Below are 16,232 nucleotides of genomic sequence, written 5' to 3'. Positions count from 1 at the left end.
TCAAACCCAACCTCCAAGCAATGCCTTCCCGCAGTTGTGATATCAGTCAATTTTTAACACTCATTATTCAATTGCTTTTATTAAAGATACTCTTTGTTTATAGAATATGTTTTTAAAGGCAGTGGTCATGTATTAGTCTTTGAAGTTGTAGTATTTTTGTGATTACTACATGGAGTTCCTGTTCACTTAACCTGGTAAGTTAAGTACACAACCGGGAAAAAAAAGCCTTTGTTAATTAAGACATGTGGTATCCTTGCAATACTCAAATGGATCTGCTTTTCTTTCAGTCGGTTAAATAAAGAAAAAGCAGCTTTACTTCGCATGAAGAACCAAATGGCAGCAGATCTGGAGAGACTCTTGAATCAGCGGGAGGTAATTTCTTTTTTTAATTATCTTGTAATTGGCAGATGCAAATGGTCAAAGAAAAGGTTTAATGTAGTGGTTGTGCCTTAACATTTGTGGCAGTGTACATTAGTACTGAAGAAAGTAATCTATTTGAATCTCTGACCTTCCTTAAAATCTAACAATTGTGCTTCATACCACAGTAGATGGATCAGAACAGACACTGCTATAAACACCAAGGCACTGCGAATTTGTAGGGTTGTCTGCACTTAAGTGGTATCAATAGTTGATCCAGCTACCAAACTGAGAGTTTCCATGGACCTTTGAAATCTAACAACGTTGTCACAATATACAAGTGGTGACTGCACCACATTGGCATTGCTTAATACATGGGGGAAATTGAAAGATGTTTTTCTTTGAAAGAGGACCTGTGTAACAAAGCCCCAGGAAATAAGTTATTGTCATGTTGATTGACTCATTAAATAAAAGCTCTACACATTTCTAGGTCAGAGTAGAATGAAAGGTTGGAAAGAGCAAGTGCAGCTAGGTCAAATGCTCTATGAATTGCAACGGTAATTTTTGTCCCTGGAGCATTAATGAAAAGCTTTTGAGAAAGTACCTGATGGGAAAGATTAGTGAGCTTTACTATCTTAACACATTTACAGGACTACTACAAGAAATTTATAAGAAAGTATAATTCCCATTAACTCATTTTACATATATTTGCAAAATGTAGTTTAATGTATAATGTACACAGCTGCAAATCTACCCCTTGTGAAAACATTAAAATAAATTCTACCTAGAAGTATTTATTTTGCTTCCGACCATTTCAAAGGGTTCAAAGATGGTACTATTGTAACATACATTTGATAATTAACTTGTAATGTTGTATACTTTTATAGAGATACTTATGAGGCAAAGCACTGCCCACCTCTTAAAGAAAAACTCTAGAAAATAAAATTGTCTTAATGGATTTTGAAATCTGTGTTTTCTATGCATCATAAGTAGCATAAATCTTGTACACTTTTGTAATTTCTTTTTTTTAATTACTGTGTTCACTGTTGCGAGGTTCTTCAAAGCATTTGTATTCTCAATGCTGAACTTTTTAGGTCATAAAACAAACATCAGCTGGAAACTTGATTGTACAATGCAGTAGGATAATATGTTTGCTCCTCTAAGGCCTGGTTTTGAATCAAACCCAGACTTGTTGAAACTATGCTTTTGTGTTGGTTTTAAAGGACATAAATGAAAATACAATACTTTTAATTCTGTGCACAACTGACTGGAACATGAGAATAGGAGTAGGCCATTCAGTTCTGGAGCCTGTTCTACCATTCAATTAGATCATGGCTCATCTGAACCTCAACCTGATTTGCTCCATATCCCTTGATACTCTTGCCAAACAAAAACCTTTAGATCTCAGTTTTGAAAGCTTCAATTGACCCAGCATTCTTAGCCTTTTGTGGGAAAGAGTTCCTGATTTCGACTACCCTTTGAGTGAAAAGTTGCTTCCTGATTTAACTCTGAATGGCCTGGCTCTAATTTTAAGATCACGATCCCTTGTTTTTGATTTCCCCCACCAGAGGAGATAGATACTCTTTTACAGCCCGATTGAATCCTTTTATCATTTTAAGCACCTTGGTTAGATCACCTCCTCAATCTTTTATACTTGAAGAAATAAAAGTGAAGTTTATACAACCTGCCCTCATAATTTAACCCTGGTATCATTCTGGTTAATCTGCACTGCACCCCCTCCAAAGCCCGTATATCCTTCCTGACGTGCGGAGCCGAGAACTGAAAACAGTACTCCAGATGGGGTCTGACCAAGGCTCTATACAACTGAAGTATAAATGCCTCCCTGTTATATTCCAGGCCCCTTGAGATAAAAGCCAACATTCCTTTGGACTTCTTGTACCTGTCCACTAGTTTTTAGTGACTTATGTAGATGGACGTCCAAATCTATTTGCTCCTCCACAGTTCCTAGTTTCTCATCATTTAGGAAATACGCCAATTTATCTTTCTTGGATTCAAAGTGGATGACCTCACACTTGCCCACATTGAACTCCATTCGTCATATTTTTGCTCACTCACTTAATCTGTCTACGTCCCTTTGTAACCTCTTGCTCACATCTACACTACTTACTGTACCTCCCATCTTAGTGTCATTTGCAAACTTGAATATACAACTCTTATTCCTCCATCCAAGTCATTGATAAATATGGTGAAAAACTGAGACCTAGCACAGATCCTTGCTAATCAGAGTACATACCATTTATCTCTGCTCACTGTCTCGTACCTCACAGCCAATTTCCAGCCCATAGAAACATAGAAAATAGATGCAGGAGTAGGCCATTCAGCCCTTCGCGCCTGCACCACCATTCAATAAGGTCATGGCTGATCATTAACCTCAGTACCCCTCTCTGCTCGCTGTCTCGTACCTCACAGCCAATTTCCAGCCCATAAAAACATAGAAAATAGGTGCAGGAGTAGGCCATTCGGCCCATCGAGCCTGCACCACCATTCAATAAGGTCATGGCTGATCATTAACCTCAGTACCCCTTTCCTGCTTTCTCTCCATACCCCTTGATCCCTTTAGCCGTCTGGGCCATATCTAACTCCCTCTTGAATATATCTAACGAACTGGCATCAACAACTCTCTGCGGAAGAGAGTTTCAGAGGTTAACAACACTCTGAGTGAAGAAGTTTCTCCTCATCTCTGTCCTAAATGGCTTGTCCCTTATCCTTAGACTGTGACCCCCTGGTTCTGGACTTCCCCAACATCGGGAACATTCTTGCTGCATCTAACCTGTCCAGTCCCGTCAGAATTCTATGTTTCTATGAGATCCCCTCTCATTCTTCTAAACTCCAGTGGATACAGGCCCAGTCGATCCAGTCTTTCCTCATATGTCAGTCCAGCCATCCCGGGAATCAGTCTGGTGAACCTTCGCTGCACTCCCTCAATAACAAGAACGTCCTTCCTCAGATTAGGAGACCAAAACTGAACGCAATATTTCAGGTGAGGGCTCACTAAGGCCCTGTACAACTGCATTAAGACCTTCCTGCTCCTATACTCAAATCCCCTAGCTATGAAGGCCAACATGCCATTTGCCGCCTTCACCGCTTTCTGTACCTGCATGCCCACTTTCAATGACTGAGGTACCATGACACCCAGGTCTCATTGCACCTCCTCTTTTCCTAATCTGCCGCACATTTATCCACATTATACTGCATCTACCATGCATTTGCCCACTCACCTAACCTGTCCAAGTCACCCTGCAGCCTCTGAGCATCCTCCTCACAGCTCACACCGCCACCCAGCTTAGTGTCATCTGCAAACTTGAAGATATTATACTCAATTCCTTCATCGAAATTATTGATGTATATTGAAAATAACTGGGGTCCCAGCACTGAGCCCTGCGGCACCCCACTTGTCACTGCCTGCCATTCTGAGAAGGACCTGTTTTTCTCTGCTCTCTGCTTCCTGTCTGCCAACCAGTTCTCTATCCACGTCAATACATTACCCCCAATACCATGTGATTTCATTTTGCACACTAATCTCTTGTGTGGGACCTTGTCAAAAGCCTTTTGAAAGTCCAAATACACCACATCCACTGGTTCTCCCTTGTCCACTCTACTAGTTACATCCTCAAAAAATTCTCGAAGATTTGTCAAGCATGATTTCCCTTTCATAAATCCATGCTGACTTGGACCGATCCTGTCACTGCTTTCCAACTGCGCTGCTATTTCATCTTTAATAATTGATTCCAACATTTTCCCCACTACTGATGTCAGGCTAACCGGTCTATAATTACCCGTTTTCTCTCTCCCTCTTTTTTTAAAAAGTGGTGTTACATTAGCTACCCTCCAGTCCATAGGAACTGATCCAGAGTCGATATACTGTTGGCAAATGATCACCAATGCATCCACTATTTCTAGGGCCACTTCCTTAAGTACTCTGGGATGCAGACCATCAGGCCCTGGAGATTTATCGGCCTTCAGTCCCATCAATTTCCCTAACACAATTTCCTGACTAATAAGTATTTCCTTCGCTGGACCCTCGGTCCCCTAGTATTTCCGGAAGGTTATATGTGTCTTCTTTCGTGAAGACAGAACCAAAGTATTTGTTCAATTGGTCTGCCATTTCTTTGTTCCCCATTATAAATTCACCTGATTCTCACTGCAAGGGACCTATGTTTGTCTTCACTAATCTTTTTCTCTTCACATATCTATAGAAGCTTTTGCAGTCAGTTTTTATGTTCCCAGCAAGCTTCCTCTCATACTCTATTTTCCCCCTCCTAATTAAACCCTTTGTCCTCCTCTGCTGAATTCTAAATTTCTCCCAGTCCTCATTTTCTGGCCAATTTATATGCCTCTTCCTTGGATTTAACACTATCCCTAATTTCCCTTGTTAGCCACAGTTGAGGTTGCCTCCAAGTCCGTGCACTTTTATTTTTGCTAATAATTTCTTGTGCGGAACTTATCAAATACCTCTGGAAGTCCATATAGACAACATCCACGGACACTCCCTTAAAAGACATCAGTGAGCCAGTTGGGTCAACTGTACTGCTAACATTTTATTTACAGATTTTTTTAAACTAAATTCAAATTCTCAACCTGCCGTGGTGGTATTTGAACTCCTAGCAATTTATTATTTCAAGAAAAAGTCGTTCAATGTACAAACTAATTCTACAATAATGAAGCACTGATTATGAAATTTGGTATTGTAAAGTAATATTTAGGTCATTTTCTTGTGGACAAAATGTTATGTAAAAGTACAATAATTTTCCTGGCAGAACCAAGTGTTACAGTAAAATCTTGTACTGCACATTGCTTTGTTGTAATGCAATTTATGAATCTGCTTTTATGGTACTTGGGAGTGTGTCGATATGACGCGATTAATTTATTCTGTAAAATTTAGTAAGAAAGGAATAATGCAGTTCTAATTAATACACACTATGGAGTTGTATCTGTTGTCACACATGCGGAGACTTAGGCCTCGAAAATGGCCTCCTTTGTGCCTCCAGTTATCACCTCCGGGGGGGCGATAACGGGGCGCTGATGACCCCATGAGGTTCGCAGCAGCGGTAACCCCCAGTGCCACGATCTCCTGCGCCCGGTGATTGTGACATCATCGTCCTGCGCATCGCCCCAGACCCAAACCTCGGTTCTGCTCTCAGCAGCATCACCAGGCAACAACACCGACAGCTGCAGGAGGCGTCGTTTGGGAGGCTGGACGCTTCGGGGGCGCAAGATAAAGGGGGTGTTGGCGCAGTAATTGAAAAGTTCTGCGAATGTATACCGGCAATTTTTCAGAATTCTGGAGTGCTTGGGGCTGATCGGGCCAGATCGCGGCTGCCGTCGGCGACGAGCTAACCTGTAGCAATGCAGAGCCGACAGCGATGGCCCTTCCCAAATTGGGGCGCTCCCAAATTTCTCCCCCTTAGTTTTAAATAACGAGCTTCTTTCACTTATACTTCAGTGTGATAATTTGAGAGCCATCATATGTACCCTGTAATCCTTAAATTTCTAAATCAGTTTGCAGCCATTACTGTCAGTATAAAATCCAGCCAAAGGTCAGAGCTATACGAGTTATTCTGAAAGTGACAGGTTCACTTTTTTTTGGCAGGGGGAGCATTAAGCACACTTGATATAACAATAAATTTGTTCCTATCCTTGTCCCTTAAAAAGATCTCACTTGAGGTACTTTATAACTGAATAGACTAATGAAATCCATGGCAGCACGTTGAAGGAGACAACCTGCTTGTGTCATTTAAAGATGTTTGTAGAAATGTTGGCCCAGCGCATCTCCAGATGTCGAGTTAATGAGGTTCAGCTGGCATGAAAATTGGCAGAGAGCCCACAGTGCATAACAGGAGTGTTTGGCAACTAGATCTTTCTTGCTATTTTTATCTTACAATCCACCAAATCTTTAAGTAGTGGCCTATTTTTTGTAAACTTTATGCTTGGAGCATAGATCTTTGATAGTATGCTCATCAGATTAAATTGTGCTACTTTGATCATTCAGTTATTTACTGAGAGTGTATATGTTTTACATCACAACTTGTCAACTTTATGTGTAGAGCTACCCTGTAAATCCCCCTGGAGTCATTTTGCATGCCGTGCTGGTCTGATCTTCATCAACAAGTTAACATCAACTGTGATACCTTCCAGGACAGCTGCACTAGACTGACAGTTTTTTTTTATATATGAATTACTAAATGCCTGGTCACTTACATTAAGTAATTTTGATTTTAAATATGTTTTTCATGTAGAAATAATTGTTAACTTTTTGGACCAAAATGATATGAATAAATATTGTGATATCAATTATTAATTGAAAATCTCAATATCCCCGCTGTAAACTGAGATAACTACTTTTTCCCAAAAAAGAATCCAAACTGTAAATGATTTTGCATACGATAAATGCTTGATTGTAAAGGAAGCTCTCTATTAAGCATGTATAATTCAAAAAGCTTTACCTCACTTTGCTCTTAAAGAAATTGAGTTTACATTTTTCAAATGGACTCCTAACCTAGATTTTCCTCGTCAGGTCACCAAATTCTCAGAAGGGAAATGGGGAGGGACCATTATGCTAGCTTCCTACACATTTTGCTTAATTTTCCAGTGTCATTTCTGCCTGAACCCAGAATCAAAAGTAGGCAACCGTTTTTTATGAGAAAGTAATGACGTGGTGAATATCATGCATTACATTGTCAGTTATTGCCGCGTCAGTAAAACTGTACGTAAATAGCAGCCGTACAAAATGGGTGCACCGCACTGTTAGGTGGTTGATGAAGGTACATTTAAAGTGCCCAGTTGCCATTAAAAATAATTCATAGGTGGTCAATTTCACAGTTAATTTTGCAAATTGAGGACTTAATTGAAGTCACTCATTGGTAACTTGGCCTAAAACACATAGCCAATATTTGTGTGTTAGATCAGTATTTAGAAATTCAAGGTGTGTCTTTCAATTCGTTTAATTTTAAATAAAGGCAGCAGAAATAAATTAGCTGCAATTGGCAATGAAATTGCACAGGCAGCAAAATATTTTGTGACTGTGTTACCTGTCTGTATTGATGACTTTTAATCCCAGTTATGTTTATATTTTGCAGGAATTGGCAGTAATGAAGCAAGTTTTGATAACTTTGCGTAACAAGCAGTATGGTGGCGGCTTGCCAGGTTCCAGAGATGAGGTCCAAAGCAGTCCTATTCCACGTGCAACAAAATTGTCTCTGAGCATTCCCCCAGATGAGGATGAAAACATCTACAAACCGAAACCAACTCTTTTTGTAAGTTTTTTTTAATCTGAAGCAAAGAAGACTTCATCTTTTCTCCAATTCAAATATTTAGGCTTCTTCCAGTCACATGAAATATAGGAACAGGTTTTTTGTGTCCTCCTCACACATCTTTTCCTCCCATCTTTGTATTGTCCACAAACTTGGCTACATTACACTCGGCCCCTTCATCCAAGTCGTTAATATAGATTGTAAATAATTGGGGTTCCAGCACAGATCCCTGCGACACCCCACTAGTTACTCATTGCCAACCCAATTCTCTGTTTTCTGTTAGTTAGCCAATACTCTATCCATGCTAATATATTACCCCCAACCCTGTGAACTTTTATCTTGTGCAGTAAACTTTTATGTGGCACCTTGTCAAATGCCTTCTGGAAGTCCAAATACACCACATCCACTGGTTTCCTTTTATCTACTCTGTTCGTTACATCCTCAAAAGAATTCAATCAAATTTGTCAAACATGACTTCCCCTTCATAAATCCATGCTGACTCTGGCTGACTGAATTATGCTTTTCCAAATGTCCTGCTACTGCTTCTTTAATAATGGACTCCAACATTTTCCCAATGACAGATGTTAGGCTAACTGGTCTATAGTTTCCTGCTTTTTGTCTGCCTCTTTTTTTAAATAGTGGCATTGCATTTGCAGTTTTCCAATCTACGGGGACCTCCCCAGAATCCAGGGAATATTGGTAAATTACAACCAATGCATCCACTATCCCTGCCGCTACTTCTCTTAAGACCCTAGGATGCAAGCCATCAGGTTCAGGGGATTTATCCGCCTTTAGTCCCATTATCTTACTGAGTACCATCTCCTTAGTGATTGTGATTGTGTTAAGTTCCTCCCCCTCTATAGCCCCTTGACTATCCACTGTTGGGATATTTTTAGTGTCCTCTACCGTAAAGGCTGATACAAAATATTTGTTCAGAGTTTCTGCCATCTCCATGTTCCCCATTATTAATTCCCCGGTCTCGTCCTCTAAGGGACCAACATTTACTTTAGCTTTTCCTTTTTATATACCTATAGAAACTCTTGCTATCTGTTTTTATATTTCGTGCTAGTTTACTTTCATAGTCTATCTTCCCTTTCTTAATCATTTTTTTAGTCATTCTTTGCTGGCTTTTAAAAGCTTCTCAATCTTCTGGCCTCCCACTTGTTTTGGCCACTTTGTATGCCCTTGTTTTTAATTGGATACCATCCTTTATTTCTTTAGTTAGCCACGGATGGCTATCTTTTCTTTTATTTTTTTGAGAGTTATGAAATATCTCCTTAAATGTATGCCACTGTTCATCAACCATCCTACACTTTAATCTATTTTCTCAGTCCATTTTAGCCAACTCTGCCCTCATACCTTTGTAGTCTCCTTTATTTAAGCTTAGTACGCTGGTTTGAGCTCCAACTTTCTCGCCCTCCATCTGAATTTAAAATTCAACCACCCAAACTGTTTCAACATCCTGATCATTTGAGCCAATATCGTTTCTCATTATTGCTGTGATTCCATCCTTTATCAACAGAGTTACCCCACCTCCTTTTCCTTTCTGTCTGTCCTTCCGAATTGTCAAGTACCCCTGAATGCCTCAACGTCACTCCATTTACCTGCCTTTGATCCATATTCCTTGATCCATACCCTTACCGAACAAAAATCTTATCGATTTCAGTCTTGCAATTTTCAATTGACCCAGCAACTACAGCCTCGTACAAAACCAAAATGCTGTGGATGGTGGAAATCTGTAGTAAAAACAGAAAACGCTAGAAATACTCAGCAGATCAGGAACTTCTGTGCAGAGAGAGAAACAGTTGTTTCAGGTTGATGACCTTTCATTAGAACTGGAAAAAGTTAGAGATACAACAGGTTTGAGGCAAGTGCAAAGGCGAGGAAAGAACGAAAGGGAAGGTTTGTGATAGGATGGAAAGCAGGAGAGATTAAATGACAAAAGGCATGATGGTACTGGGCAAAAGCCTTTTCCAGATTTCCAGCAGTTGGGATCAACTTTCATTCGCATTCCAAAATGTTACTTGTCTTGCCTGCTTTTATTGGACAGAATACATAGTTCTCAATAAAAAAAAAAGTATTTTTTTTGCAGAGATCTTTGTTTCATATTGAGGTATTCAGTGCTATTAGCTTTTTCATAAAGGAAAAATAAAGATACACAAGAAGAAAGAGAAATAAATCTTAACGGTGCAATGTGTGTTTGAAACCCCTCAAAGTTCCCTACCTCCTTGATCAAGCAAATGCTAATCCCTATGAGAAGCTATTTCGCTGGGTGTCATTATTGTCATATCAGCTTCCATCCTTGCCAAGCACTTGTGTTACAAGTGATGTAATTTATTAGCAATGGTCGAGCTGCTCCAGACATTACACAGTCACTCAAAAAGGCTAATGGGAAGGCCCAGGGCCTGTAATTAGAGCACATGTAATGGATCACGTGCCGGGAGGTTTTAGTTTTATATAATTTAATGTAATCTCATGCTGTGATAAATGAACAGGGAAAGTATAATATAATTTTACAAAATGGGACTTTTTTTTAAAAAAAACTTTCAACAAAAACTGAAACATATGTGAAGATGATTTTGATGTCAGTCTAACGAAGGGTCAGTTCTAACGAAGGGTCATCGACCTGAAACGTTAACTCTGTTTCTCTCTCCACAGATGTTGCCTGACCCGCTGAGATTTCCAGCATTTTCTGTTTTTATTTCAGATTCCATTATACGCAGTATTTTGCTTTTGTATTGATGTCAGTCTATATAAGTATAATTTTCAGAATTTCTATTACATGTTTTAAGAAAAGTCTCAGTCTCTCACACTTTGCCTCACAGGAAATCATTTACTGAAGGGTGGGAGCACACCACAAAGAAGAGTAGAATAGACACCAATTTACCTCATAAAAAAATAACTGTGCTAAAGGATCTGACAACAGAAAGTATTCTGTATACAGGTGCGACGTCCAAAATCTGGAATGTTCCGGATTCCGGACACCGGGCCGAACTGTAGCGGGGTCATCCAGAAACCAGAAAATGCTCCAAAATCCGGATACCCCCGACCTCGCCCGGCCTTGGGCCGCCCAAACCCTTCGGCCTCTGCATGAATGACACCTCCGACCCGACCTCTGGCGGCCCAACCGACCACACACACACCTCCCACCCCGCCCCCCTCTCGGCCCGACCAACACCCTCAGCCCAACCGACACCACCGATCTACGGCAGCCCGACTGACCCCCCCCTTCCTTGGCCCAGGCAAAGACGTTCCGAAATATCCGGAATGGCCTTGGTCCCGAGGTTTCAGATTTTGGATGTCACGCCTGTATGAGCAGAATGTTTTTGAGTACACTAGCTGCACGTGTAGCTTAAAAAATATGATGTCCATTTAAAAGCACTGAGTTCACTAGCCTCAAGTGAAAGAAGGAAAATCTGGGGAGAAAACAGCACTGGCTCCTAGAACAGCAGTACCTCGCACATTGGTACCAGAAGTATCCAGACAGGCTCATTCAAGGTACCAATCTGAGGATTAAAGTGTTTTTACTACTGCCGACCTTAACCTTTGATAATAATAATGGAGGCATGGAAAAAAAGTTGGCACTGTTGTGACGACTTGTCACCACATTGACATTCGTTGATTCTTGGAGGTACGTGTGGACATAATAGGTTCCCTCCACTGCTAGACTAGGCTATTTTCTGAATGGATAACTCATGTATTTGCAAGCCTCCATTATTGTATATGTGTAGACCCCTTCAGTTTTACCTCTGTTATATATATGTTTATGATCAAGGTGTAGAAACAATCCTCAGGTGTGACTGAGAATGGATTAATCATGCATATGGAGGAGGAGTGATGTGATTAATAGTCTGAGTTTGGAGGATTGCAGTTCAGTGTTTTACTTAATGCCCAAAGTTGTTTGTCATACCACTCATGTTAACCTGACTTGAGTGGAGATCACTAATATGGATATTAGTAATGTGGAATGACTGGAGAAACTAGGGTTGTTCAGAGAAGATTGAGAAGAGATTTGATAGAGGTGTTCAAAATCCGGAGGGGTCTAGCCAGAGTCGATAGAGAGGAACTGTTACCTTCGGCGGAAGTGTCGAGAACCAGAGACCACAGATTTAAGGTGATTGACAGAAGAACCAAAGGTGACATGAAAATCTTTTTTATGCAGCAAGTGGTTAGGATCTGGAATGCATTGCCTGACAGGGTGGTGGAGGCAGACTCAATCGTGGCATTCAAAAGGGAATTGGATAAGTACCTTAAGGAAAAACATTTGCAGACGAGGGAAAAGGACAGGGGAGAGGGGATCTCCTAGAAACATATAAAATTCTGACGGGATTGGACAGGTTAGATGCAGGATGAATGTTCCCAATGTTGGGGAAGTCCAGAACCAGGGGTCACAGTCTAAGGATAAGGGGTAAGTCATTTAGGACCGAGATGAGGAGAAACTTCTTCAATCAGAGAATTGTGAACCTGTGGAATTCTCTACCACAGAAAGTTGTTGAGGCCAGTTCATTCGATATATTCAAAAGGGAGTTAGATGTGGCCCTTACAGCTAAAGGGATCAAGGGGTATGGAAAGAAAGCAGGAATGGGGTACTAAAGTTGCATGATCAGCCATGATCATATTGAATGGTGATGCACGCTCGAAGGGACGAATGGCCTGCTCCTGCATCTATTTTTTATGTTTCTATGACTAGCTGAAGTGCTCCTGCAGAGACCTGGCACGGGCTCAACGGGCCAAATGGCCTCTCTGTGCTGTAACCATTCTATAATTCTATATTCTACAGGGCACTGTGCCTCATTTGTTGCAATGTTTATGTCGATCAGAACCTTCAGAAGCACAGCTGGCCCCTTAAACAGGATGACATTTATTTTGAAACACATTTGATAATGGAGCAGGAAAGCTTGGATATTTGTGACAAAAGATTCAGCATTATTTTTACACCACTATCAAAAATTAAAATGGCAACAAACTGTTGTGCAGGTGTTTTGACATTGAAAATGACTCTTGTTTTCATTCAAATTGCTAGAGATTTAGTGGTGCAAATAACAGCCACAGAATAGGAGGACATGGGTCTACAGTAATAGTTTCTCGTACTGTCACTCTTGAGCTTGTTCATGATGTCTGGGAAAGGTACTGAGTAGAGGTATTTTTACAGATGGAGGGAAAGAATATCAGCAGGTATCTCACTCACGGATTTCTGATATAGATCTAATATCTGAATTGAGATTAATATTAGAGACCTGGCCTTAAGTTACCCTACACACTATCACCTGGAAAATGATGATGTACGTACGGTGGCAGGGAGGGGAGTGGGAAAGAATAAATGAGGGAAGAATATATTTAAAATTACACAAAATAACTATTTGTAAATTAAGTCTTTCATGGCAAACTGATAAGTCTTCACTCAATGAAGAAATAACTAGTTCTCTGCCTCTAAGCCAGGGGTGTCCAAGTTGTAACCCTCGAGCCCTCAAGCCCTGGCAGTCTGGGCAACTCAGTCCAATGTGTACATATATTGTTTTGTGAGGTAGTAGGTTAGGAAAGAGCTTTTTTGTTATTGTTGCCTCATTAGTGGATAATTCCTCAATCAGAACAAGAACTCTTGGCATCAGCAACTTGAGGTATATATACAACTGAATGACAACATGCAAATAAAGAAGGTGATATGGTACACGGCTGTGTGGTCCATGAAGCCAGGAGTGTGGACACCTCTGCTCTGTGTAATAATTAGGTGACTAGGATTTGTGTCAAAAAAGTAAATACATCTGCAAGGGTGCCTCCTAGAACCACCTCCTTAAATTGTGTAGTGGGTGGGTCTTTGACATATTTTTACCCCTAAGGTATCCCTGAATATAAAATAGATTACAGATTCTGCATTCTTCCTAATCTGAATTATTTTTTTCTTGCAGACAAACCGAGAATGTCCTGCCTGGTACACAAAGTTGAAACAGAAAAATACTTGACCTTTTTGTAGTGTGTTTAAAAAAAACCGTTGGCGATTCTGCACCTCATCACATGGCTAATATTCTGTAACATGACCATACAACTGAAGATGTAGGTTTTTCTAATTCCAAGTGCTGTGTTTCCAGTTATCTGTTTGTCATTTGTGAACCACTCGGGGGCACATTTACACTATAGCTGTAGTGTCGGTGTGAAGCTTAATACTGCAGTTATAGTGCAAATGCAGCCTGAATCCGCAGGCAAGGCCTGACATGACAGCAGAGCAAAGCCGAGTGAGACTCCTGGAGTAGGGGGTCTCGCTCTGTTTCGCTCCATAGTTAGTTCAAGCATTAAAACCCTGTTTACAGCGCATAAGATTAGCATCGGTGTAATGGCTAAACCCCATTGTGCTGATACTAAACTTGTAGTGTAAATACACCCTTATTTGTACAAATAAAGGCCAGGATGTCAGTGTTATTAATATACAGTCGCATGTTTATTTTATTACTTGTAATGGATAACCAAGTTACATTTGTGATCTTGCACTGTATATGTTTAAAAACAAAATATTAATAAAGATTTTATTATAATTTATATCTGATCACTATTTTATATGAGTGTAATGCTTTCATCATCATCATCATATGCAGTCTCTTGGAATCGAGGAAGACTTGCTTCCATTCTAAAAATGAGTTCTTAGGTGGCTGAACAGTCCAATACGAGAACCACAGTCCCCGTCACAAGTGGGACAGACAGTCGTTGAGGGAAAGGGTGGGTGGGACAGATTTGCTGCACGCTCTTTCCGCTGCCTGCACTTGGTTTCTGCATGCTCTCGGCGATGAGACTCGAGGTGCTCAGCGCCCTCCCGGATGCACTTCCTCCACTTGGGGCGGTCTTTGGCCAGGGACTCCCAGATGTTGGTGGGGATGTTGCACTTTATCAAGGAGGCTTTGAGGGTGTCCTTGAAAAGTTTCCTCTGCCCACTTTTGGCTTGTTTGCCGTGAAGAAGTTCCGAGTAGAGCACTTGCTTTGGGAGTCTCATGTCAGGCATGCGGACAATGTGGCCTGTCCAGCAGAGCTGATCGATTGTGGTCGGTGCTTCAATGCTGGGGATGTTGACCTGGTCAAGGACGCTAACGGTGCGTCTGTCCTCCCAGGGGATTTGCAAGATCTTACGGAGACATCGTTGGTGGTATTTCTCCAGCTACTTGGAGGTGTCTACTGTACATGGTCCATGTCTCTGAGCCACACAGGCTGCATCATCGCGCCAACTCTCTTCTCAATCTTCCTCGCTGCCATGCTCCACCTCACAATCAACAAGCCCCCCCCGGGAGTGGAACTAAACTACAGAACCAGTGGGAACTTGTTCAACCTTTGTCGTCTCTAGGCCAGATCTAAGACCACCCCAACCTCTGTCGTCGAGCTACAGTACACGGACGATGCCTGCGTCTGCGCACATACAGGGGCTGAACTCCAAGTCATAGTCAATATATTCACTGAGGCGTACGGAAGCATAGGCCTTACACTAAACATCCGTAAGACAAAAGGCCCTCCACCAACCTGTCCCCGCCGCACAGCACTGCCCCCCAGTCATCAAGATCCACGGTGCGGCCCTGTACAACGTGGACCATTTCCCATACCTCGGGAGCCTCTTGTCAACAAGCGCCGACTCCAGTGCAGCCTTCGGCCGCTTGAGGAAAAGAGTGTTCGAAGACCAGGCCCTCAAATGTGCCGCCAAGCTCATGGTAATGCTTCAATGGCCAGTTTATCAATATAACAAGGTTTTCAAGTGCTAGTTAGTGTTCTGCTAATGCATTGTTTCTCTTTAATACAAGAGCTTTCTCATTTGTAACATCATTGTAAAACATATTTCAGGTGTTTAGTTGTCTATAGAAATAATAGGTTTAATTTATTGGAGACTTTGGATTATAATTGTGCCTTTTTTTTAAAATCGTAATCTTCCTGATTTCTTCCAGGTTCCCTCAGTTTTACACTGCCTGCAGCGTAACTCGTTCCCTGGCTTCCACTAATCCTGCCCTGAGGCAAATCTCAATAAATGTACTGGAGCAGTCTGGAGGCATTGCTCTTCAAAGATGGTTCACTGGGTTGATTCCTGAAATGAAGGGGTTGTCTTATGAAGAAAGGTTGAGCAGGTTGGGCCTATATTCATTTGAGTTTAGAAGAATGAGAGATGATCTTATTGAAATGTACAAGATTCTGAAGGGGCTTGACAGGGTAGATGCAGAGAGGATGTTTCCCCTCGTGGGAAAATCTAGAACTAGGGGGCATAGTTTCAGAATTCCCTACCCCAGAGAGCTGTTGAGACTGGGTCATTGAATATATTTAAGGTAGAGATAGACAGATTTTTGAATGATGGAGTCGTCGAGGGTGATGAGAAGCGGACAGGAAAGTGGAGTTGAAGCCAAAATCAGATCAGCCATAATCTTATTGAATGGCAGAGCAGGCTCGAGGGGCCAAATCATCTATTCCTGCTCCGATTTCTTTTGTTCCCTCTTCCCATACCCATCAGTACATCAGAGATAGTAAACACAGTAGTGTGAGGGATTGAATCTCACTACCTTGGCTCAACATACTACATATTGCCATCCCAACATAATGCCCACCTCATTACTGCTTACACCTTTTAAAACATTTCCACTGGTCTTT

General features: G+C 41.3%; 1 protein-coding gene across 1 annotated transcript in view; it reads left to right on the top strand.

Annotated features, from left to right (window-relative positions):
• pibf1 (progesterone immunomodulatory binding factor 1) overlaps positions 1 to 14,159 on the top strand; it is a 155,306-nt gene extending 141,147 nt beyond the window's left edge. Inside the window, exons 16-18 of the mRNA XM_070891392.1 lie at positions 288 to 372; positions 7,455 to 7,631; positions 13,535 to 14,159. Coding sequence (XP_070747493.1) covers positions 288 to 372; positions 7,455 to 7,631; positions 13,535 to 13,588 — 316 coding nt within the window. The 3' untranslated portion in view covers positions 13,589 to 14,159. The remainder of the gene's footprint in view (positions 1 to 287; positions 373 to 7,454; positions 7,632 to 13,534) is intronic.
• Positions 14,160 to 16,232: the final 2,073 nt, after the last annotated feature.

The sequence above is a fragment of the Pristiophorus japonicus genome, chromosome 10 (genome assembly GCF_044704955.1).
Source record: "Pristiophorus japonicus isolate sPriJap1 chromosome 10, sPriJap1.hap1, whole genome shotgun sequence".
Taxonomy (NCBI): domain Eukaryota; kingdom Metazoa; phylum Chordata; class Chondrichthyes; family Pristiophoridae; genus Pristiophorus; species Pristiophorus japonicus.
The sequence above is the reverse complement of the archived record's forward strand: the minus strand, read 5'-3'. Positions and strand labels throughout refer to the sequence as shown.